Source organism: Hippichthys cyanospilos, chromosome 11, assembly GCF_059441005.1.
Source record: "Hippichthys cyanospilos isolate Australia breed blue-spotted pipefish chromosome 11, RoL_Hcya_1.0, whole genome shotgun sequence".
Classification (NCBI taxonomy): domain Eukaryota; kingdom Metazoa; phylum Chordata; class Actinopteri; order Syngnathiformes; family Syngnathidae; genus Hippichthys; species Hippichthys cyanospilos.
In genome coordinates, this window is record NC_142379.1 from 8,702,380 (window position 1) to 8,728,491 (window position 26,112).

The 26,112-nt window shown below is 37.5% G+C and overlaps 1 protein-coding gene across 5 annotated transcripts; it reads left to right on the plus strand.

Moving 5' to 3' along the window:
• The first annotated feature begins 750 nt into the window (after positions 1-750).
• On the plus strand, positions 751-26,110 carry LOC148415741 (kinase suppressor of Ras 1-like). Of its 5 annotated transcripts, XM_088428292.1 has the most exons (21): positions 751-902; positions 1,246-1,308; positions 3,430-3,535; positions 6,703-6,815; positions 12,556-12,703; positions 13,280-13,637; positions 14,751-14,908; positions 14,990-15,056; positions 15,725-15,808; positions 15,878-15,939; positions 16,511-16,623; positions 16,706-16,871; positions 17,879-17,936; positions 18,003-18,057; positions 18,150-18,374; positions 18,473-18,669; positions 18,795-18,891; positions 19,956-20,089; positions 20,162-20,293; positions 20,652-20,787; positions 21,755-24,200. In XM_088428292.1, exons 5-21 carry the CDS (start codon positions 12,595-12,597, stop codon positions 21,875-21,877), a joined length of 2,274 nt encoding a protein of 757 aa, XP_088284418.1. In that variant the 5' UTR covers positions 751-902; positions 1,246-1,308; positions 3,430-3,535; positions 6,703-6,815; positions 12,556-12,594; the 3' UTR covers positions 21,878-24,200. The 5 variants fall into 5 exon arrangements, 4 of the variants coding, with proteins under 4 accessions (XP_088284418.1, XP_088284419.1, XP_088284416.1 ...); XM_088428293.1 differs by lacking the exon at positions 6,703-6,815; XR_015867290.1 differs by lacking the exons at positions 751-902; positions 1,246-1,308; positions 3,430-3,535; positions 6,703-6,815 and adding exons at positions 8,816-8,905; positions 25,194-26,110 and having other exon boundaries at positions 21,755-22,690.
• Positions 26,111-26,112: the final 2 nt, after the last annotated feature.

Consider the following 26,112-nt stretch of genomic DNA (forward strand, 5'->3'; position numbering starts at 1 on the left):
ATGTGCATATGAGGTCTTCTGGGAAACCGTAAATTTCACGAAACATGTTTCTAATTTTTGGTTGATTATCAGTGAATCCTTCATCTGGAAGTTCACGTGAAAGAGCAGCCTGTATTTAAACATTCAAAATCTGATAAGTACCACAGATCTTTCTAGTTTGCCAATATTGATAAAGTTAACATTGCCATTGATTCATTGTGGCGCAAACATTCTCCATCAACTTCGAAAATGTTCTCAACCAGTTTGCCAACAGCTTCAAATGTTTGTTCTTGTAACAAGAAAATTTTGAAAATGTTCAAAATTTTCAAGCGCACTACAGACGAACGTCTTGAGACCGTCTGGCAAACGTTTGACGATTATTTGCAAGTGTTATTTTCCTTTGGTACATTTTAAGCATGCCTGGCTTGTTCCGCGTTCTCTTATCGCCCCACCCTTGCAGATGTAAACGACATGAAGTGCACTTGAGACAACTGCAGCAATTCGTACCTCCCCAACACCACCTGTGCAAGAGGAAATACACGCCGATCTTTGAGTTTTCTTTTGTTTCTGGATCTGAGGAGGTGAAATTTTGCACCAAGTCGGCCAAGTAAACAGCAACGTTTGACAGTGGAAATGCTAAAATAGCCCAAAATAAGTACTGTACTGTATTTGGGAGCACACAGCCAATTAAATCAGGGGTAAATAATTCACCCGTGGGCGGAACTATTGTCACCAATACTGGGTTCCCGCGGGGACCGATTTGATAGCTAGCACGCCTATTAGTGACGCCGGTGAATTGACTCCGTTATGCATTTTGATGTCTATCAAACGCCTGATTTTGGCATCGTATTCACGCTGGTGAAATAGTCTTGCGTGACCCGCCGCCATTGTGCTATGTCAGGAGGGCGCAATGAAACCGCACGGTGAGAGGCTCAGTCTTGGCAAAGGAGGCATTTTACTTCCTGGTTCGAAATTTCGGTACCATAAAACTCGTATTTAATCACAAATCGACAATGTGGAAAGAATAAAACAATGTTTTTTGTATCAAACTGAGAAGTTCAAGTGCCATCATAATTAACGAAGAGATAAAAAGATTTCACAAAATTGTGTTAGTTGTCCCGTTGAAACTAACATGACAAATACAGTAAAGCCAAAAGTTGTCAGTTTTTTTTAATTGACTTGTAGATTGACACTTGTCACCATTATGAAGAGATATTTATGAAATTATCCGGTTATAAAAGAAAAATGATTCTTGTTTCTCCACAGTCTCGTGCATTTATTTGAATCCGCCTCTTCACTTCATCTACATACGCCGAAGCAGGCCTTTAGGTAAGAAATAGTAATTGGGCTCCCCCTGCTGGTTAAACATAGCATCATTGACCTAAATAAGCCTAATGACGATATACAGTACGTGGGCGCATACGTACCTCTTTTCAACAAGAACGCACACGCTGCAGTGCCTACTGCCTTTTTATTTTTTTTAAAGTCTGTGTGCAATTTAAGATTTATAGACCTGCAATTGCCCCCCGGGAGGCATTTTCAATCACTTACTACGTCAACTTTGATTCATTCAGTTAATGTTTCCCAGTGAAAAAAATGCGAAGAGGAAGTCAGTGAGAAAAAAAACCTTATCTTATAAGGAACAGTTAAATAATGAGACACGGCCTAAGAGAAATTAATAAAGTAGGAATAACGTTTAAAGACACGGTTGCCCTAATTTTTGTGGGAAGGCAATTGATTTTATTACAGCAGCTACGTTGACAGTGTGCATGTTTAGTGTAACAAATCCCCTAAACAGTGGTGTCAAACACACGTGCCGCGGGCCGGTTATGGCCCGCAAACGGGTTTACGACCCGCGAGATATTTTGTAATTGTAAAGTATAAAAATTAGCTGATTTTTTTTCAAAATATGAAAAACTCGAAACGTTTCATGATTTTTTTGTAATGTTAATGTTGTATGATGAATAGTGATATTATGGTTGTACTATCTTGGACAGTATTATTTGTGAAGTTAGGCAATAAGTAATCATTTATATAATTAATAATAATGAAGAGGCTCTCTCTGTCTTACGCCTTAAATATGTAAGGTCTCTGTGTAGTTTTGAATGTGAGGATTGACGTAAAAATGCTACGAAAAAGAACACTGGAATCTAGCTTATTTATTGAAAAACAATCATATTTTCATGTTTTTCCAGCCTGTATGCCCACACTCATCCATGCTTTCCTACGTGTTTGTATGTAGTGGGCATAGTCTACAACACAACATTAAATGATATAAACAAGCTGTCTGGGACTATGAAATTATATCATATTAAAATAGGAGGTTTGTGTTTCACACTGTAAACGCACACCTTTAATTATATATTTTTAAATGAACCTTCTAATCTTGGTAGTAACCAAGCTTGCAATTCAAATATATCTGATACAAGTTAGGGTTATTCTATTAATACTTACAATATGCGTGCAATATATTTTAGGTTTCTTAATAGCGCTGATTGAAGTGTTTAATAATAGAGTACTATATACAAATAATTGCGCAAGTGTAAAGCAGTGATGGGAAAATGAAACCTGAAGATTGATGAGAGTGAAGTGTTTTAACGCCTGTCTAAAGGGGATACATTTTCAAGACGGCCTTGGCAAAACCAAAAATGCATTTTTTGCTCTTTTTGACCATACGTTTTTATGAGATGAAAATTTGGTGTGTCCCTAATATATAGGCTAGATCTGGTAAATTTGAGCAGCCCAACAAATACGAATTCAGGGAAGCGAGTAATTGTAGTTTTAGATTTAATTAACTGAAAACGTGGCCCTGCATGTTCAAGCATATCCATAGCCGTTCAAAAATATGGATGAAGGTACATCTGGCCATTACACCCAAACAAAAATGAAAATCAGGCCGATAACAACTTCCACTGGGCTGTCAATTGGAAAATGGAAATTTTGCTCGTTAATCAGGGATGATTAAAAAAAAAAAAAGTCAACAAGTGACAGCTTCTCACCAGTTAAAATCTATTCTACGCAGTGAAGTGTCTCCCTAATGAAAGCGAATCCTTCTGTGTGGTGCAGTGAAGATGATCTCAAACTATAGTTAGTTCACTTTCAATGTTGGAATTAGCCGCTGACTTCATCATGTGACGTGATATGATGCGATGTAGGGTTGCCGGTTGAAAGAGGATAATGCGGCATAGCATATCTCCACCAGCATTGCTGTGTGATGAGCGCTCAACCAAACTAGAATTTGCTGAGTCAGCTGCTCTGCAAGCCTCTGTCCCTGCCCTGCACACTATTTATACACACCCAAAACCAGACTCTACACACACACACACACACACACACACACACACACACACTGCTCATCAGTCTTGACAGCGCCTTGTAAACAATACAGAACACAATTACAGGGAGGGCAAGTTTGAAGTTGTGCTACAGGTTCTTTCCTGACTGTGGCAGGGAACTGCTGACTGAGAAAAGAAGACGCGGCGAGTGACCAATAGGCCCGAATGGGACCGACTGGGACCTTCAGCGAATCTCAGCCGATCACCTCCAGGACGTTGAGGCAAGGACATGCACTTGTTTGTAAAGCTGCTATTTTTCTTTCCTTTGTGTCAGTTGAATCTTATCTTTGTGTGTGTTGTTAACTCATTCAATCCCAAAGGCATATTTATACTTGTACAGGTACTTTTCAAGTGTTTGGCTAAATGAGGGTTTAAAATGTCTAAAATGTGCTAAAGTAATCAATTACTAGAATTACTGTAGTGATCTCAAGTAATACTTAAGTACATTAGTACCAACAGTAATGCATTACCTAATGTAATGGATGACTTTGTACAAGAGTAATCAATTACTTTAGTACATAATTACCTAAAGTATTGGATCGCAGTAATTCATTTAATATAGTAATTGATTACTGCAGTACTTAATTCTCGCACCAGCCATTTTCAGAACTAAATGTTAAAAAATAATTATATAGACATATATAAATGCTATATATAAATAGATAAAAATATATAAAAAAATATATAAGAATGTCTAGACCTTTAAAAAAATGATGACTTTAATACTTATTTACCTAAAGTAATCACTTAGAAGACTAACCTAAACTAATCATTACTTTAGTGACTTCAAGTAATACTTTAGTACCTAAAATAAATAATTATTTTATTACCTAATGTAATTGAGGAATTTAGCACTTATTCACCTAAAGTAATCAATTAATTTAGTACATAATTGTCCAAGGTTTTTGATTACCTAATTAAAGTAGTTGATTTCTTTAATACTTCACCATTCTTGCACCAGCCATTTTTAGAACTTCCTTTCGCTAAATATTAAAAAAATATAAGAATGTCTGAAACCTTGAAAAACAATGACTTTAGTTCATATTTACCTTAAGTAATGAATTAATTTAGTGATGAGTTACTTTAGTAAATGCAGGTCTAAAAAGGCTTGTAATAAATGAATCATGCACTAGTAATTAATTATTAGACTAATCTAAAGTAATCATTACTTTTGTGACCTCAAGTAATACTTTAGAGCCTAAGGTAATGGATTACTTTAGTACCTTATGTAATGGATAACTAACAGTCACTTTTAGAATTTCCTTTCACCAATATTAAGAAGGTCTGGACCCTAAAAAAAAAAGACTTTTGTACTTATTCACTGAAGTAATCATTCACTTTAGTACTTATTTACCTAAAACATTGAATTATTTTAGTAATTACAGTAATTTCATAAGGTAATTGATTACTTTAGTACTTAATTCTTGCACATTTTCAGAACTTCCTTTTGCGAAATATTAAAAATATATATTAGAATGCCTGTACACTTAAAAAGAAAAAGTGAAAATACATCTTTGGATTGAATGAGTTAAATATTATCAGAACATTCTGAGACAATGTGATATTTTGGATGCATGATACCAATAAAAAAAAATCCCATTGCTGCAAGCATTGACTCAGCAGTTTCAGACGCATGCAGCTCAACAGCCGAAAATCCCCTTTTTGTCGAGCCGGTGATAATCTTAGGATAACAGTAAAACCTCATAAGTGTAGTTCAAGGCAGACTGTGCGGTACACAGTCGTGTGCGGGTTATGTCAGTGAACCTTGGCAGAGCCCCGTATCCTGACCGGCAGCGGCCGTCATTTTGTGGCAGTGGTGACAGTTCACAGCGTGAGTCATTCTCCAGGCATGTTTGGCCTGAACAGATTACATTACATGGCTCAATGTCACTTTGTGTGGTTCAGTTTACTCGGGTGTCTTGCCAAGAGAATGTTTTCACTATTGTGGTCGCTACCCCAACATAACAATAACCAAAAAATATTCAGTAGCCAAGGCAACATTGGTAAGAGGGAAAGCCAAAGGGAGAATGGTATTTCTTGTATACTCTTTAATTTTATTATATTTGAAGTACAGTCATTATGGAAAAAACGAACAGTGTTGAACATTTTCTTGAAACACAAATGAGGGCGGTGGCAGAGCCAGCCGACTTAGGATAAATGAGGGCGAGGTTATCTACCTGACTGTTTATTTTATTTTTCATTAAAGGCTACCGTACACCTTATTCACAAAGCCGAGATGCGCCACAAAAAAAAAGTCAGTGTAGCATAAGATAACAGTTTAAGAGGAGCGGTCATGTAAATAGTGTGACTTTCTTATTTACTAAACATTACGTTTTTGTGTCGACACATCTTTTGTCAGTTCATATACACATACAATCATAACGTTCACGTCTGACTCTAAAACTAACATATGAATGACATGTAACTTGATGAATAGAAACATATATATATATATATATATATATATATATATATATATATATATATATATATATATATATATTAGAGGCATTTATATTAGAGGTGCAACAATGACCATAATCAGCAACTGATCAATTATAATATTAATAATTTTTTTGTTTATAATTTATCAGTATTTGGATATATTTTTTATTTAATATTTAAAACAGTCCAAATATTCAAAATTTCAGCTTCACAATGGTAAATATTCTCCAATTTGTGTTGATCTTGTATTGAACCAAAGTCAAATCAAAACAGCTTTTTCTTTAGCGAACAATGTTTTTTTTGTTTGTTTTGTTTTTTAGTAAAATTTCCAACATGTTATGGGTCAAACCAGTATGCGAATGAGTTATTTTATGTTTTCTGAACTGTTGATTAATAATAATAAATGGAATGTTTTTTGAGTTATGTAAGGGATGTAAGTTAAGGCATTTTAATACCCATGGATTGTATAAATCAACAAAATAATTGACAAATTAATATTTTTCCAGCCATTTCAGACCCTCCTTTAGACTAATACTTAAAGATGTTTGAAAATTGAATAAATAAATATCTGTGATCGAATGTCCGAACTCTAAACATGAAATATGTTTTGGGCATTGAATGAGTTAAACTAATTGGTAGTTACGCTCCTGATATGTATATGATGCACACACAAAGGCACAATGACACACACACACGCACACACACCCATATCAAATGTATGTGACGTCTATAATTTCATTCACATACAAGGTGATGCAAGCATCAGTCAAGAAGTGTTAGTCTGTACATACAGTATATTTACCATAATTACAATTTGCTGTATTTGTTACCGCATTTTGATGAAAAATATTGAATAAAATTTGGAGAGTAGCAAAACTGCTAAAAAATAGTCTGTCACATTCTCAATACTCTGCATGTGCATTCCTGTCTTGTAAAACTGTAGGGAAGGTGAAGACTGACTGGCCTTAGGGCTTTGTGGGGAGCAGGCGTGTTCCCACAGCATTTGCATGACTGACAATTCAGGAAGACGCATGAAGAGGAAGGGCTGTTAACAAAGTACAGTATCCCTTTTACAAATAAACTTTCAGTGGCTCCTGTTTTAACACTTTAAATGTATCATTTTAAAAGTATTTTTCAGTTGGTATTTGTAAGAAAAAGGCTGAAAGCTCATTTTAAGCACTCAAACAAAATATTCTTTGTACACAGGCTCAAATTCTAATAGCTCTCTAATAGCTCAACTTTGTTACTATACTTGTAAAGCTGGTCTGTAAAGCAAAACCATGTCAAAAGGTGACGTCTTTTCAGTGCACATTATAACAGCAATGCCAGGTTATCATCAACAGGCTGACATTGATGTTTACTTTGAAGACTATACAGTAAAATAGTTCCAGGAAATACTGTCAAAAACTGAATGCACATCAACAAAGTTTGGTAACACGGTTGTGAACACGTGGAAGGTGGTTTGTCACACGAACGCGTGCTGCATTGAGGAAATTAAGTGATTGATAACTTGTTCAGGGGCAGTTAAAGATGTCACATTCTGAGCTTGTTATGGGCAAAAGGCAGGCAAAAAGCACATATTCATAAAAAGGGAAGCAAAGGAAACAAAGTGCAGGATCAATAAAGTATAAATAAGAGCGCGTAAAAGAACCCAAATAAACAACAGAAAAGAATGTATTGTCATTCTATAATATTGTCTTACATTTCATGATCGTGGATTTCCTTATAAGCTGGTAAAATACAAATATAGCAACTCGCTAGCTCGATCAAATTTTGTCTTTCTATCTGGGCTGTCGCTATTACATTTTTAAAAAATCAATTATCGTATTGATTATTCCATCACATAATCAAGTAATCACCTCTCTCTTGAACTTGAGTTGGTGGCTATAACTACTCTTTGTTTACTATCATACGCATGTATGATCATGCAAATTTTCAGACACCAACAAAACTCGTCTATGCTAACTGGGTATTCCATGAGGAAACTTGAGCGGATGTGCCCGTTAACTACTTTGAGGTGAATAACTTCCTCTTCTTCTTCTTCTTCTTCTTCTTCTTGATAAGCTGACCTGGCACTTTTCATACTTGACTGTCCCCCTACTGCCTAAAATCTGAACAATTATTACCCGAAAATACAGCCCTTGTCATTTTGGAAGTTCTTTCCTTAATTTCGGAACCCCACATGGGCTAATATTGTCTTCAATAAAACCCTATCAAACTACCAAAAGAATAAACGATTTTAGCACACAAATAGCACAGCCATCTGACCACTAGGTGGTGCACCAAGAAAAGCAAGGTGGTCTTTTTCTGTATGTATTTTTTTCCCCAAAAATGCTTCTGTAGTTTGCCTTTTCCACTTAGCAATAATTGAATATTTGTCATTTTTTTTTTATGTTTAATTCCAAATGATCCCCCACCAACAAGCCAGTGACCTTAGTGAGGATAAGTGGCTATAGAACATGGATAGATGGATGAAATGAGTCCAAACCTGTGCTATCTCCTTTTCTAGGGGAGACTTTCTCCCTTGCTGCCACTGCAACATTGCGTACATCTGCAAGAAAGGTCCATTAAGAAAACTGTTGGCTAAAACATGATTCAGATGACGCTTCAATTTTAATGGACCTATTTTTAAAGTTGACTTACCCCACCTGGTCGACTATTTGATATATATCTCCATACACAATTTTATTTTGCTCAATTTGAAGCACTAAAAAGTTAGTTTCAACCCTTTTTTGTCATACCCGTAGTAGACAAACATACGAACTGTGTTTAGAGGCCTAAAATGATGAAGCCGATACTGAGAAATGCAACACAAACGGCAAAATTCTTGCTTTTTTAACCCTAGGCGTCTCCCAGACGTATGGTGTATATACATATATATATATAGATCTATATATATATAGATAGACAAGGCAAATTAATGGCTATGGAGAAAGGCTTTCCAGGGGAGGGAGGTAAGGAACAAACGGAGGAGGAGATTGGTCGGAGGGAGGGAAAAGAAAAACAGGGAGTGTGATAACAGAAGGACTGGTTGGAACTCTTGTCAGTGTGTTTCTGTGCAGCCGGCTGCACCCGGGGATTACTTTGGAACAACACCTGGATTATGAGAGCAGGCTCTCTGACGTGCTGTACATCCTGTTGACATGGTAACGTAAACTCGAGTACGAGAATGTGTACTGAATGAACTTGCGGTGTAATGTGCAAAGAAAAGACTTTTTTTTCCTGTTCTTTTGGAAATCGTTCTTTCACCGTGTTCACTTTTGCGGCGGTTGCTGTGTGATCAGCTGGACACACACACACACATACATACACACACACACACAGGTCTGTCACTGTGGACTCTACCCCTTCCCGTTGAAGTATGTAAATTTCCTCGTTCTGTTTACCTGGGCGTTTATTTTCATGTGACTGAGAGTATGACAAAGAGGTCATATTTCTGATTTTTTTTTTTTTTTTTTAAGGTGGTCGTTTGGTAGAAGGGGCTGTTATCCTTATGACGGGCTTCCATTCTCCTCTAATGAATTTTGTACTTTAGTCACTTTCCTTCCCGTTCTGCTGTGGCTTTGTTAGCTGTAAATACAGGCATCCGAGGCATGCCCAGGCACTGCCCAGGTATTGGTATGCATCAGCTATTGCAGTGTCAAGTCTGTTTCCCATGTTTTTGCTTTATATAATCCGCACAACATAAATGTAAAGAAATCGCAACAAAACTATTATTGCTGGTCATTTCCCACACTTGAAAGTTTCAATATATACTTTGTAAGTAATATGAAATAAACAGTGAGGTTGTGTGTGGTTAGGCTAACACTGCTGATTAGGGTGACCAAATTTATGAAATTAAAAACAGGGACAAGTTTGATGAAAATTAAATGTGCAATAAATACTCTCTAGACGCTATTCATACATTTCATTGCTAGTCAATCTGGTGAAAAGGGTTTGTGTTAATACTTTAGCTAATACTAAATGCCATCTTGGATGACAACAGTTGAACAGCCCTAAACAAGTCAATGCACTCAGCATGGTCCACCGTGATTTTATTTCTTAGTAGTAAAAATGGCATCCCCTGCCCCTTGCAACTTGACTGATTTTTGTTTAACTTTTTTTGAATGTTTATTCATGTTTGAGATGTTCTCCTGTGTGAGTGGTAACGAAATGAACCTCCAGGTACATATACTGCCATAATACTAAATAGTTAACATCAAATGGGAGATCTGCTCTGGATGTCCACATTGATGATATTTTCCTGGTATATTAAAACACATATTGTCTATTTTTAATCTTTTGATTTTTTTTTTCATCTTTCTGTTTGACATGGGGTAAAAAAAACTTTTCTTGAAAAACATTATTTTAAAATTACTTGGGAAGCGTTTAATCATAGATATAGAAAAGGGGCATCGTTTACACTGTTTTTCGTTATGTTTTGAATCTATCCGTTATTTGGTAATAAAGAATACATCTTCCCTCCATCCAGTTCTTTGCTCCTTCAGCTCTTTGCAAGATTTCCCTCATCCGATCCCGAAATCCCCTTTCTCGTGTAGCTCTTTGCCCAGCTGCTCTATTTCCAGCTTCTATCAAAACAGTATATCCAGTGTTCCTCTTCTGAAAGTGGCCTCACCAGCTTACACATCACTCCTAAAGATAAAACTTAACATCTTCAACCCTGCCACTGACGGCTGTATATCTTTTGGTCATATCATCTCAAAACCAAATATGTTTGACTCTTCTGTCAGCGATCGTTCCTGACACATTTGTCATCTGACAAATCCTGTCAGTACTCTCCTCTTACCTCTCTCCCACATTCCCCATTCTGATGGACACTTGATTTAATGTACTTGAACTCTTTACCCTTTTCTACTTCCACTCCTTCTAATGTCATGATTTCACCAGCCTCCTTTTCACTTATACATACACTGTCCTCTCTTGCTGCAACCCAGGTTCATTTGTTGTTGCTTCATCTATTTTTGCTTCCACCTGTTCTCCTCATTGCAGACCACAAGGTCAACTGCAAACATCATCCTACAAAGACCTCATCTGTAAATCTGTACATCACCTCAGTAAACAAAAAAAGAGTTCATAGCCTTGAGGCGGTCCCACCTTTACTTCCACATCTTCTGTCATCCCAGTAGAACATCTCACCACTCTTTGCATATGCTAGTCTGAAACACTTCTGGGAGAGCTTACACACCCTCCCCAGTAATACCTTTTTAATATGCCTGATTTTTTTTTTTCGATTGGTGCCTTTTTATGTCATATGAAAGAGTCTGAAGTTTGGGCCTCTTGGCTCAAACGGGTTTTCGAGTTATGGCTCAAATTGTGGTTGCCATGTCTACCGTACTTTTGTGACTCGGGAATCACACACTAAGATTTGGACAATGTGACGAGAATTTCATCTTTTGTTTTAAAGTAGGTACATGCCTTTAAATTAAATGCTATAGTTATGTATTCTGGTCCTGTCCACGATCCTCACTCAAAAATAGTGTATGTGGATGCGCTATTTTTTTTTAGAAATATTGCCTGTTTAAGAGTGGATTTTTGAGAGACAGATTTTCATTTACATTTTGGGGACCCAAAGCTTGGATATTTCCAGGGAGCACTGCTGAACTTCCACTTCTTTCCTGGGACTGCATGCGAGCCCAGACAAACCAACTTCAAAATAAACCGACCAAAAAATACATGAAAGTCAATGCAGTGGCCTGAAAATGCTTTTTTTTTTTTTTTTAAATCATAGGAGTTCAACTTTTTGGAGATTTAAACCATGTAACAGAATTCTCACCCTAAAACCCCACAAAGTATTTTTTTTTTCCCCTTTATTGATGCATTTCTAAGCATTCCTTGCTTATTCTGCAGTCTCAGCACCAGCCACGCCCAACCAGATAAACATGGCTTGTGAGAGGCAAGAGTAAATAATACTTGCCGACCTTATCCACATCTTTTTATTTTGTTTTGGTTCCAGAGTTGAGAAGGAGAGATTTTTGTCCAAGTAAACAGCAATGTTTTTTTTAACTGTAGAAAATGCCGACGTGGCAAAATTGTATTTGGGAGCACACATCCAGACAAGCAACTTCAATAGTAAATAATTCACCCGCGGGCGGAGCTGTGATTTTGAATACTGGCTTCCCACGTGACTGATTTGATAGGAGGAACAACTCTTAGTGAGTGTGGTCATCTCATACTGTTTTTGCATTTTAATGTCAGTAAAATGCCTGCTTAGGCTTCCTCATTTATTCGAATGGGATACACTTTAGTGACGCCCAACCCTCGTGACGATAAGCGTACAAGATGATGGATGGATGTTTCGTAGCTAGGTGGCATTCAACGATGTCATGGTTGAGGCAAGGCAGCCGCATGGTGAGAGGTGCGGCTTCAGTAAACAGGACGTTTTGTTTCCTGGTTAGAAATATTGGTGCCTGACTGTGCATGCTACCCCTGGCCACTTGTCACTGAGCTGTTGTGACACTCTGCCCACCCCGTAGAAAGTTTTCTGGCTAGATTTGCAGTGTTACATGTTTCATATGTTCCATATGTCACAGAAGGCCAAAGGAACTATGTATCCCAAAACTAAAGATTTTCACAAAAAAATAAGAGGCTTTAAGTTGGTAGTGCAAAATGTAAGCCTGCTACATATGAAGGGCCTTAATTTTGTACCTAGCGCATGCATGTATTGCTACTGCTCTTCAGGTGTGTAGTATTAGAGGCAATGACAGATTTGTGGGCCTATTAAAAACATTTGAGACCCGTAATTGAAAGGACATACCTACAGTAGATCAAAACTATATGTCCCCCATGTGTCCTGCAGGCTGCAGAAGAGAAGCTCTTAATACACAGTGTACTGCAGATGCCCAGTTCTGATGTGCCGGACACAATGAAGCGCCTGGTCTCCACTTCTGAGGATCGCTCAAGCCTCACTGCTGCCATCTCCTGTCTAAAGAGTCCAACAGAAAAAGGTGACACAAGAAACGGATTACCTGATTAGACCAGAGCTGGGCAAACTTTTAATACGCAGTCATTTTTTTTTAAGTTAAAGACAACTTGCAAATTTAGTATTTTAGCCAGAAACTGGAAGTCAAATCAGCATTTTGCATGCCACATAAAAAATTAGTTGGTAGGCTGGTTCTGGCCCCCGGGCCTTGAGTTTGACACCTGTGCCATAAGAGTTCAAGAAAAAGCTGAAATACTGACATCCATTTGAAAAGGTTTTATTTTAATGATACAAGTGCACCATCATCTTAATATGTACAATTGCATTTGGAAAACAAACCAACCATAAATAATGATTAAAAATATGAATCAGTTAAAAATAAAAATTAAATCACTGGTTTGTTGGGTTAATTCTGAAGATTAGGTGTCAAGAATCATTTTATTTTTGGACCCATCCTGAGTATTGCTCTAACGTATACGCAAATTTGCCATCATTGATTGTGCGTTTTCCTGAATTTTAATCAAGCAATTATTAAATGTGGTCGTAACTTTGCATAGGTACAATATGTACGATTCTTACTTGCTTTTGACCGACTGATTAGGTGGAGATGCGAGGCCTGATTGCCAGCAGCACACAGACAGCCTCCTTGCTGTCAATCATTCCAGCAGGCGGCAGTCCACTGGGAACCATGGCAGATCCATCTCCATATCCGTACTTCCATGTTCAGGTGACAACCAACCCTACGTACCCACTGAGGAAATGATTGACGCATTCTCAGTGGAGCCCAGCACTCCCTCCAAAATCCGAGCTTCTAAGACGCCAACAGCCAAAACGGCCCATACGCTGCCGTCCTCTTCTCGTAAGCTTCTGCAGCTTCTGCCCATCTCCATCGGACCGATACGAAGCAAGAGTCATGAGGCACAAGTGGTGAGCCGTGCGGAGGAAACTGCAAACCACAAGTGGGTTGGAGCATTGCACTTTTTACCTTACTGCCAAGACTGTCGAACATTTTCCGTCACAATAAGACACAGTTCATCATTCACGTTGCAGTTTTAAACACACATTATTTCTAACTTAGTCATGATGTAACCCATTTTAAGTGTTTTTATTTTAAATTGACCGTTGAAGTAGCAAAGTTAGTGAAACACAGAATTTGACTCACTGCCAATTTATACCAGCTTTGTTTACACAGAAAGAAAAGTAGTATATCTTTGGCATGTTTTGTTGCATACCTCAGCTTTGGAATATTTCAATAGTTTTTGAATGTTCAGTGCAAGTCCTTTAAAGTAATGTTTGAATAAAGGATTTGCAATACTATACTAATACTTATAATATACTATACTATACTAGTAAAGAATATTTTTTGGCACAAGAAGGCACAATTCATATTTCAATTAGCCAATAACACACACCATATATATCAGAGTGACGATGCACTGATTTTAGTTTTTATTTACAACATCAACATTAAAGTAGAAAAGTTAGTGAAACACAAAATTTCAGTCGTTGCCGATGTATACATACTTTGTTTATACAGGAAGAAAAATAGTGGGATTTTGGCATATTTTCAGATTTCTTGTACAGTATATCTCAGCTTTGGAAGGCATTGCATGAAATTATAGAACACAGGTGGAATTTATTTCAGTGTCTACTATTTTGAGATACTGGGGTTACTTGGGATACTGAGATACTATTTTGCCACTTACTGTCGACCGGATATGGCATCACAATTGCTCAGGGTTTTAGGTAATGCCCAATCATGGCTCACCAGTTTTCTGAGTTTGGTCATGTGATGTTCACAAGATGAGCTGTGATTGGTTGTTGAGAAACTGAGACTGAGAAACTGTGGAATGCAATGGCAAAATGGCCAATAGTGGAGTAGCATAGAAAATATTGTGCAGAAAATTTCAGTGTTGAATTCCACTTAAAAAAAATCAACAGAGGCATGTTACACTTTTGAGGATAAATACAATTTTTACCGAAGCAAGAGACAATGAAATTTAGAGACAAGAGGGCAAATATTTCTGTCAATCAAAACAGTTTGTTGTGAGCTCCACTGAATGTCTTTGAAGGGCCAACAAGAAGAACAAAGCTCTGGCTTCTATCCAGCTCACTGGGAGTAGTTTTGAAGATTCCAACCTGCGTTCGCCCTTGCTTTCTGCCCGCACGCACGGCCCCGTCCCTGCCTCCGCTCCATACACCATGACCGCCGCCCCGACATCTCTGGACAGTGAGTCAAACATTTATGACGTCAGGCATTCGTCTCAGTGTTACGTTGTATTCACTCAGCATGTGCTGCTGTGCTTCAAAGACCTTGCCATGTACAGGAGTTCACCTCAGACGATGAGGCGGGACATTGGCTTGGCGGTTACACACAGGTTAGTGATGGCAAATTGTTGTGGATATATTTGATGTAAAGTTGATCAAATAATTTCAAGATCAGATTTGAACCCACAACCTGTAAACTGTAAGGCAGATGTACTAATCACTCACTTACCGCACCTCCATTTCCATAATATGAAATCTGAACAGGTATCGTTGACATTTTAAGAGGTTATAATGTTTTTTTATGGATCCTGGACTCTATCTGCACACATATTCCCTGGTAATACTCCTAAAAACATAGTTTTGTCCTTTTTTTCCTAAATTCAAAGCCTGGTTAGACAAAAATCATAAAGGATTTTTTTTTTCTTTTCAGTTTGAGCTCAGTACACCTATGTGTGTTCAACTGCTTTCAAATTACATTAAATACATTTAGAAGATAGATTTGAGATGAAGAATTGAAGAATTTTGATTTGGAGGCAAATCAAAATAAATTCAGACTTCTAACAAAGTCAATTTTTTGTCAATTTTTCTTTCTTTTTTTTTTTAATTGCATTGCCGGCAATGCCAGAATATATTTTCGATGCACACTGTGTATGACGCATATGGCCAGAGTTTAGACACCACTTCTGTACAGTAATTGACGAGCGATCTTGATGAACATGAAAACTGATGGGTGTTTTCAAAGATAACATCTTCATTTTGTTGGTTTCTGGGCTTTCAGGTTTTCAACAAAATCGTGGCTCTCCCAGACATGTCAAGTGTGTGGCAAGAACATGATCTTCGGTGTGAAGTGTAAACACTGCAAGTAAGACATTCAGTTTTCGTAGTTTATGCATGACGATTATGTCATATTTCTTCAATATTCCCTCCACAGATTAAAGTGCCACAACAAATGTACCAAAGATGCTCCCTCTTGTCGGATATCATTTCTCACATGTAAGCAATCATCACAATCATGGATAAGCATTTACATCTTTACTTGAAATTCCAATTTGAGAATCTAAACAAAATGCTCTATTCATCACAATGGATGACATTTGCTGCAGCATCAACTGAATTCTGACATGACTGTAAATGACACAGCTAGTGATTATATGGCTTCAACAAATATGATTTTGTTGCCCACTGTAAAAACCTTTTTACCTTGTATGAGACCATTTGCAAACAGAAAATGTGATATCTAGTCATAAATAACCCTTTTTATAAACAAATTGACTTGAACTTTATAACTTAAAATTGCAAGTAATTGATGTGTCAATCGTGGCATTTGTCTGAGGTATTGACTCCCCCTTAATATAGAGGAAACCAATCATGCTGATATAAGCATAAAATAAAGCCTGAAATAATTTTCTTGTACAGTGCTAATTTTTCTTGATTGTTGGGCAAAGGGGGGGCTTGCGCAAGGCACCATTCAAGCTAGGGCCCCCACCGCTAGTAGCATAGGTTATTTTTGAATGATAAAATCTGCTGTACATTCACAGTTTCGATGTTTCCATTTGCTTTGTAGTGCCAAAGATGCGAAGGGCAGAATCAGTGCCGTCTGATATCAATAATCGTATTGATCACAAAGCAAAGATTCCATTGCAGTTTGGCACGCTACCAAAAGCAATAACCAAAAAGGTATGTACAACTTCTGCTGCATTAGAATTTTTGAGCTGATGTATTTCCGTTTGTCCGTCTTACACATGTCCATTTCACACAGAAGCCTCGCGTACAGCTGGACTCCAGTAGTAACCCATCATCAGCTACGTCCTCTGCACCTTCTTCTCCAGCACGTTCCCAACAAAGCAACCCACCCAGTGTCAGCGCCACACCCCCCCTCAACCCATCTCCACACGGTACCCAGGGTGACAACTTCCACTTCCCAGGTTAGCCCAAATTAGTCAGCCCACACATTTATATATGGACTAAAACAATGCTGCAGCATACTCGCTGCATGAGAACTGAAACCTCCGGCGGCCATCTTACATTGCCACACTCTAGCTTGAACAACTTGACTACACTGATTTAATTGTGGTGTTCTCACATATTTTTTTGAGGTGGGTGCCACAATATGGTGTAAAGTCGTACCTACAAGGCTGGGAGAAGTGCCAGAATCCTCAAAAACAAAACGAAAGTTAATTCCATGAGGAAAAACATTAGGCCTATCGCAAAGTGTAAATGTCTTCGTCACTGCTAATCAAATCGAGGTCAGAATGGTCAATGCAAACAAAATAAAAACACACCCTAATGAGAGTGTTTGGGGGGAAAACATATTAAATTTGTCAGTAAGAGAGTCAAAAAAGATGGCTGCGCTCCGGCTTTGGCTTCAAAAGGCCAATTCATGGCCAAGTTTGTGTTGTAGCACCCCTCCATTCTGTGTATTATCACTTGTCCATCCTTCAATCATTTATAAATAGATTTTGGAGGGTTTAGTTTCTATCTGTCCTTTAATAAATGCATCTTTATAGCTGCTGATATGAACTTACCACACTGTTGTTATAATAAAGGGACACTGTGTAGGATTTAGACCGTTTTTCATTAAAAAGAAATAAATGAAATGATTATACATTTAAAAAATTTGCAAATAAATGTGTTCTTAATGACCAACGGTATGTTTTAAACGTAATCGTAGGTCTGGTTATTAAATTACATGACATGGGGAGTGGCACTTCTCCAGAGGCTGCCATGTTTGTTATAGCTACGGCCAATGGTAAATGCAGCACCTCCTGCTGTCCGTAATGAAAATCGTTAAGGAAGTTTCTTTAAACACTGCTTACTTGCAAGGCATTCAGTAATTGAATTAAGACACAATTGAGTAAATAATGAAAATTTATAGGCTGTTTCAAGGAAATGAAGATGGATTTTGAAGTTATTCTGTACCCCTGTTCAACAGATGTTCCCGATTCCAAGAATACTGATTGTCAACAGTCTGACAGCTCCAATGACTCTGGGTAAAATGCTATCCTGGAATTTTGACACTTCATGAATGACTGTTTGATTTTTTTTTTTTTTCTTAGAATTTCACAGAAAGCCATTACTGAAACGCAAGCACAAGCGTCTGAGCAAGAGCAGGTCTGTACAGGCAGTCCATTTGACATTTGTACCAATAGGTTACATCGCTAAAATGATTTTTTTTTTTCATCTTATTGTTCTGTAAATATCAAAAGGCAGAAGAGGATCCTCCTGCTGGGGACGCCCAATGCAAGAGCTCCTCCAATGAGGAATTTGATGAGGACGAGCTGGAAGACTTGCCCTCGTCTATCTATCGTCGTAGTACCGCTGGCCGCCGGAGGGAGGGCATCAACCGTAAAGCCAGTCAGACCAGCGTCTACTTGCAGGAATGGGACATCCCATATGAGGAGCTGCAACTCGGGGAGCTTGTGGGAAAGGTGAAGATGTTCTGTGGTGTCTTCTACACATGCAAAACATATTTTAAAAAAAAACAACTGTCACACTCCGAACATTTTTGATGCTTTTGACTCTCCAGGGTCGTTGGGGGAAGGTGTTTAGGGGTCGCTGGCACGGCGAGGTCGCCATTCGCCTTGTGGAGGTCGACGGCAATAACCAGGAGCACCTGAAGCTTTTTAAGAAGGAGGTGATGAACTATCGGCAAACCAGGCATGAAAACGTCATCCTGTTTATGGGCGCCTGCATGGCCCCGCCTCATCTTGCTATTGTCACCAGGTAAAACTCCCTTGTATTTCATTTCTGCTTACATTTTTTTTAATGCAATAGACAAACACACAAGGCGAAGTTGTCAATTCTCAGGAAACATTTGTGTGACGATGCTGCATATGATTGCTTTGCAGTTTCTGTAAAGGAGTGCCTTTATATTCTTTTGTAAGAGAAATGGGTCATTCGTTGGATATAAACAACACCAGACAGATTGCACAAGAAATTGTCAAGGTAAGAGGCATTAATACATAATTACATTTCAGTGTACAAATCCTAATTCCAACCAAAACATTGTGTGCGATAAAAATAGCTCAGTTGTTGAAGGATTGGGCTTGCTTCACAATTTTCTATGCAACTGCATGATTAACAATTTAAGAACAATATTTTTCAATGTACAATTGCAAAGATGTTATGACTGCATTTTTACGGTCTGCACATGCTTTAAGTGGCAAGACCACCAAAACTTCAGAAAAACATTTTCACATTTCGTGGCTGGATTTACACATGCAAGTTAAAACTCTGCCATGCTAAGTGAAAGCCACATAAACAAGAATGCTGCCTGTTTGTCCGGGCCCAGGCTCATCAGAGATAGACTAACACAAAGTGAAAAAAAAAAAAAAAAACATGCGCTGTGGTCTGACGAGTCCACATTGTCAATCGTATGGGGAAATGTTGGGCATCAGGTACACAAGCCTAAGAGGAAATGTACTAGGCATGTTGTTTTCAACACCAAACTGAAAAGCCACCATCTCTGATGGTATAATGGCATGTTAGTGCCCATGAAACCAATAATGCTAATTGCTGTCAATCGAAGTAAGTTTCACTGCTTATTTCACCAAGACAATACCAAGCCAAATCCTGCATGTTCCAACAACATGGTTTGAAAGTGAAAGGAGGACTAGACCATCCCGTCAGCAGTCCAGGCTTGTCTTACATTGAATTTGTGTGGCACATATACATGCACTAAATTTGACAATAGAGACCCAGAATGAACAATTCCACTTATAAATCATCAACAATTTGTAACTTGCAATTTGTAAGTTCACAAAGGCTAGATGTTGTGAAAAGGTAAGGTGATGTAACCCTCTTTCACTTTTATTGGAACACGTTGTAGGCATACTATTCAAAATGAGAGGATATTTCACAACTTGATTGGAATTGGGGTTTGTATGAAGTAAATGTAAGATTGTATATAAGACACTTTATGTGTGACAATTGAACATATTGTGTGTGTGTTTTTTTTTTCTCTCAAAACATATACAACACATACACTTGTATATTTATCTCTCCCAAAGGGAATGGGCTATCTGCATGCCAAAGGGATTGTTCACAAAGATCTGAAGTCTAAGAATGTGTTCTATGACTCCAACAGAGTAGTTATCACAGATTTTGGTCTATTTGGGATGGCCGGTGTGGTACAAGAAGGCAGGTAGGAATACCGTTGTTGTTGTTTGTGCCGATGCTTTTGTCGACGTTCATTGTCATTTGTTTGTACGAACAGAAGAAAGAGTGTGTTGAAGATACCTCAAGGGTGGATTAACTACCTGTCACCGGAGATTGTTCGCATGATGAGCCCAGAGGTTGCCGAGGACCACCTGCCTTTCTCGAAAGCTGCTGATGTTTACGCTTTTGGGTATTGAAAATTGTCAAATTGATACAAATCTTTATATGAAAAGATGTGGTAACACCTTTAGTTCTAGTCTTCCAAATTTTTGTAGTGATGAATGCAGATCAGTTCTGAGTCTGAAAGCAAATATAACACAAAAATCTTGGCTTGACAGTAATATTACTGTATAATGGTCACATTTGTTAAACTGCATACCATATTGTACTCGTGGTCTATGTGTAGCTCCGCCCCTGCATTTAATCCATGTGTCAAAAATTCCATTTCTAAAACCCACGCAAAGTATATTCTATTTTATCGGGTTTCTATAGATTACACAGATGTATTTTTTTCTATTTCATTTTACTTGGTATTGTTTTCTTTCCAGCACAATCTGGTATGAGCTGCATTTTAGAGATTGGCCAATCACCAACCATCCTGTGGAAGCTAAAATTTGGTTAGTGGGTAGCAGTGAGGGCATAAAGAAGGTGCTGGCAGATGCCAACCTGGGCAAGGAAGTTACGGTAAGTCCAGACAAACATGACATTGTGTTAAAATCGACTTTTAGTGGCATTTTCCTTGTAAAATTTACTTTAATTGCTTGTTTACATATGTCGCAAACTACTAGAGCAGCTAGTGTTTTTAAGCACATAAATAAAATCAGCCATTCAGCCGTTAGATGGTGCACCAACACAAGAAGTGGAGCTGTATGTAAAGACGGTCTTTGCATACATACAGGCACTACAGCTTTATTGAAGCACAGTTCCACCTTGAAAAATTTGAATATGTGTATTTATTTTTGTCACTCTTTTTCATTGGGAATGAACCCCAAATTCTGACATCCTCATTTTTGGGGGAAATATTCTTTTTCTTTGCTGCGGGTGTCTGTAAAAAAGGTCCATATAGAAAATGGTGGCAAAAACTTGATTCCGGCCAAACTTTGACGCAAATATTTTTATTGACCTATTTGTAAAATCGACTTACCTGACTTGGTCATTTTCTTTTCCCCCAGCCCTCATGTTATTACTTTCATCCACTGCCAAAGCATCAGATTTAAATGACTCGTCTTCTTTTTTATTTAGTTTTCAACGAAAGTCTCCATCATTTGGCTCAACGTGGTGCATTGCAGTCCTGTGTGATAATGAAAGCTTTTTTTTTTTCAAATTTGTTCCTGCTCTTAGTACACAACACTTATGTGTCGCCACAATTTGATCTTTGAGTCACTAGAGAACCTAAAACTCCCGAAGGCACTTCCTCTCGTTTATAGAATATAATTCATTTAAAAATATCTAAATGTATTTATCATTTACCTGTAACAATTCATTGGTGGGAATGTTTACATTCCAATAATGTATTAAAAAAAAATGTTACACGCAAAATTGGTCCACAAGTGAGTTCATGCTAATTGCTAATACCATTTCATGGTAATTGGTCATAATTGAGCGGGTTTATCTTTTAACATTGCCGTGCATTACTATTTGTCCACAACAGGAGATCCTCGCTGCCTGCTGGTCTTATGAAATAGATGACAGGCCGTCTTTCACCCAGCTGGCTGGTATGTTGGACAGGCTGCCGAAACTGAACCGCCGGCTGTCCCACCCTGGACACTTCTAGAAGTCTCCTGTGTACGTAGGACAGAAAACGGGAATCAACAAGTTCACTCCCGGTGATACTCAAAAGGGAAGTTTGAAAAAGGAGGTAATGATGGAACTGTCACGGGGGAAATACGATTTTGTAAATGAAAACTTGAAGGGGCTGCATTGAAATGCGTTGCTAATGTACAGTAAATGACTTTTTAGTGTGACTGCCGAGTTTGTACCTTACCAAATATCTTTTTTGGTATGATCTGATTTTCCCTGTTTATTGCTCTTCATTCTGCAATGTTATTTCTCAATGCTGACTAACAAATCATCATGTTCATGATATAGAAACACACAATATGTCTTCATTCTATCTGCTTAACGCAGCCCTAAAGAAAGCGCTAAAGATTTCTATGAAACACTGTCAATAAGATTTATGGAAAAAAAACAACAAAAAAACAATATTCAATATGTATATTATACATACAGTTTTTGTCAAAGTTTTTGCTTTTCCAGCAGCAAACCTCCCTGTTATTTCTGTAACCCAGCGCTTCTCAATTATATTTTGCAAAGCCCCCCTGAGGAAAGAGAAAACATTTTGCGCCCCCAAACCACCCCACCCTCCCACTTGCCCATCTACCATATTTAAGATTATAATCTATAAAAATTGTATAAGTATTCTCAAAACTTTTAAGTGTATTATTTACCTTAAAGCAAATTTGAATCAATTAGCAGTCAAAATGTCATTTTCAGTCATTTCACACTGAATTGATTCCAATTTTTTGCCAATAGGATTTTTCGAAACGGGACTCAATTGACAGCAAGCACAGTGCATACTAGAAATCAGGTGAGAAACTAAACGCCATTTCACACTGGTAAATCATCAATTAGAGTAAGCAAAGCAGAAGCTTTTGTCATGCAAACATGTGGGAAACATTGCCCCTAATGGTAGGATGACAAAAGTGCTTGATTTGACATGTAGAGTAGCCGGCTTTTTAAATGTTAATATTGCCAAGGATCAGCTGAATTAATCGTGGCAGCCAATATTGTGATCGCGATTAAGATTCGATTAATTGTGCAGCCTTACTAGATTGTACAGTATTTAGGTAGAATGTCAGTGAAACGCGTCGCAACTGTAGTTCAGAATTCAGACAATCGCAGCGGGATTTGCGTCCTCACAACAGACACACTTTTTGAGTTTTAATTGTTCATTGTCGGCTGAAAACCGAAAATGCATTTTTTTTTTTGCCAATTTCAGCCTCAAATTTTTGGTGGCTGGAAATTCGGTGCATCCCTGGTTATAAAAAGATTTATAATGAATAAAATGTATAATAGATAAAAATAATAAATCTGATAGTGACATAAAATTCACACTGTCTCTATTTCAACATCTCTAACAAAATCTTTAACAGTATTTGTGTTACGCTGCTCAGTTTCCTCATGTAACCTTTGATTGCTTCCTAATTTTTCGTCACCACCAACGGTTCACCGGACATTCACAAAAAATAACACATAACTCCACATCCTCTTTTATTGAAAAGCTCAGAGGCTGCTGGATTCAGCTTTTTGGCTTTAGCTCCTCTTCTTAACATGTATGCCAATATTGGCTTAGGTAGGGCTAATATTGAAATGGATGTTTAACAATGTTTACATGTGCACATATGTATATACGGAGATACGCTGAACTGCTGTATAAATGTATTTATTATTCCATCTTGATTTTTAATATACCTTTAAGAGAACATTAGTAAGTCGTGTTGCAATTGCTTGTATTTCCAAACCATCACGTTTCAAGAAACTTGGAAAAAAAACGTTAAGCCATCGTGGAGGGATCGTCAAAGAGAACAAGGCATTTGCAATACTTTTCATCGGGATGATTTTGTGAGAAAAGAAAGCAACAACAACTAAGAAACCCATGTGAGAGCTCACTTTCATATCACTTTCTTAATTTTTTTTTTTTTTATGCCAGTCACTTTTTGGGATGCAATACATAACGAAAAAGTTCATAAAAGTTCATAAAACTGTCACACTTGCAGTAGATTGCCTCATTTAAGTGAGACCATGTGCTGCCTCTATTTTCTCAGTTTTTTTTTTAATTTCTGCAAAGTTAAAAGTCGGGGATGAAAATGTGCTTTATTTTTTCCAGCCTTAGTGATTTTTTTTCCTTTTTTTTATGAAAATGTGAAGTTATTCTGAAACCTGGGAACAGTTTTGATTTGTAAAGAAAAATGGTGTGTATGTCTACTTTAAAGTATGAGCTGTATGTTTGTTTTTGGAGTTTTCCTTGGAGGTGGGAGTTTGGAGCTGAGGATTGTGTGAATAGTTAAATCCATTAAAGTTGATTTCTGCACTCGGAATCTTCTCTCGAGCAGTCATCTGAATTAAGGTTTGAGAAATTTAAATTCCAGCTTCCTCAAGAGGAAGTCCACATTTACAAGTAGATAAATTCAGCATGCAAAAGGTTGAATTTTGATGTTCTGATTCATGTCTAATTCCAAATGTACAAAGCCGTTATCTCAGGTGCTTTACTTTGAATATTCCAAATTATAAAACATATCCTGTTTGGACTTTACCAAATATTTCTATTAATATTTCTTTGATGACTTTGATATTCATCTAAATTTCAAGGATATTTAAATTATACATGTAAAACCAAAAACAAACAGTGAATTATCTTGTGTTTCCAAACATTTGCTGATATGTAATGAGATCTTTGAGGACAAAAATGTTTTGTTTTTTTATGAACAGATCTATCTATTGATCGAGACCCTATCTTTTTCAGTCTTAAACAATTACATAGCTACCGTATACATTAGAAGCAATCAATAAACTACTTTTCTGCACTTTGTGGGAAAAAAAATATCTGGTAAACAGGATTGCGCAATATTTCAACACAACCACAAAAGTAGCGTAAGTAACCACACCCAGTGGGGGATTTCATTAGCTAGTTGTCATCATGTAAAAATGAAAATGTCTGAAATAAGGAGATGTTCAATATTCAGTAGTGAAGTGACTCTTTTTTTAAAATCTTTAATTCTGTTTTTTTTTTATTGCATATTCTGTGTTTTAAATTTGATGTGTTTGCATGTTCTACTGTGAAGCACTTTGGTCCACCTCTAGGTGCTTGTAAAGCGCTATATAAATAAAGCAACATTTACATGTTTTGATTTGGAGAACAGAAACTGAGCTACAGTTACTTGTAATGTACGTAAATTTTATGTAATAAGACAACTGTTTTTACCACATCTAATATAATTGTATAAAAAACAACTTATCACACGTTATACAAATCTGTTTATTTTTTCATCAGGTAGCATTTCAGTAGCTTTATCAATCCATCCATTTTGTAGAGCCGCTTATCCTCACAAGGGTCGCCGGCTTGTTGGTGCATATCCCAGCTGATTTGATGTAGCAAGTGAGGGACACCCTGAACTGCTTGCCAGCCAATTGCAAGGCAAGAGACAAACACACATTCACGCACCCAATCACACCGAAGGACAAGTTACTATGTCTAATACACCCACTATGCATGTTTTTGGAGTTTGGGAGGAAGCCGAAGTGCCCGGAGAGAACCCACGCAGGCTCGGGGAGAACATGCAAACTCCACATAGAAAGGTGGATTTGAACTATGGTCCCGTTAACCGTGAGGAGGACGTGCTATTCACTGCGCCACAGGGCTTTCCATTCAGTAGCTTTATATGGCTCACTATTTGACTAAAATTATTCATACTGTTGTAAAAGTGGACTGTAAATGGATGTTTGATTACAGTAAATTATTTTAAAAATACTCCAATTGTGGTATTTAAGTGCTAAAGGTTATGTTTAAGGGTATGAAAATGCAACGAGTTTTGTGTGTGATTATTTCGCATGGAGTAGCTAATTGTTTTTATGGTTGACCATACAGATCACAAATTATGTAATCATTATTATTATTATTATTATGTATTTACAGGTTTAAAAAAAAGTAAAATAAAAAAAAAAACATTGAAAAAAATCTATTTTCAGAAGACGACACTGATCGCAGTGCGTGAGTTATCACAACTGACAATAAACTGTCAGCTGATCTGAGGTTATTAGCTCATTCTTGCTCTTTGACCCTCCTAAACACGAAACAGCCTTGCAGTTAAGCAACTCGAGTCACACATTGATTGGAGTGAATCATTTTTTTAAACTGAAAGAAAAAAAAAGGAGGGGAATCTTGTGCTGCGGTCACATCCTTCCTGATTTTAAAAAATCTGTAAACCAGCCTGATGGAGAGTTTAGCGGAGG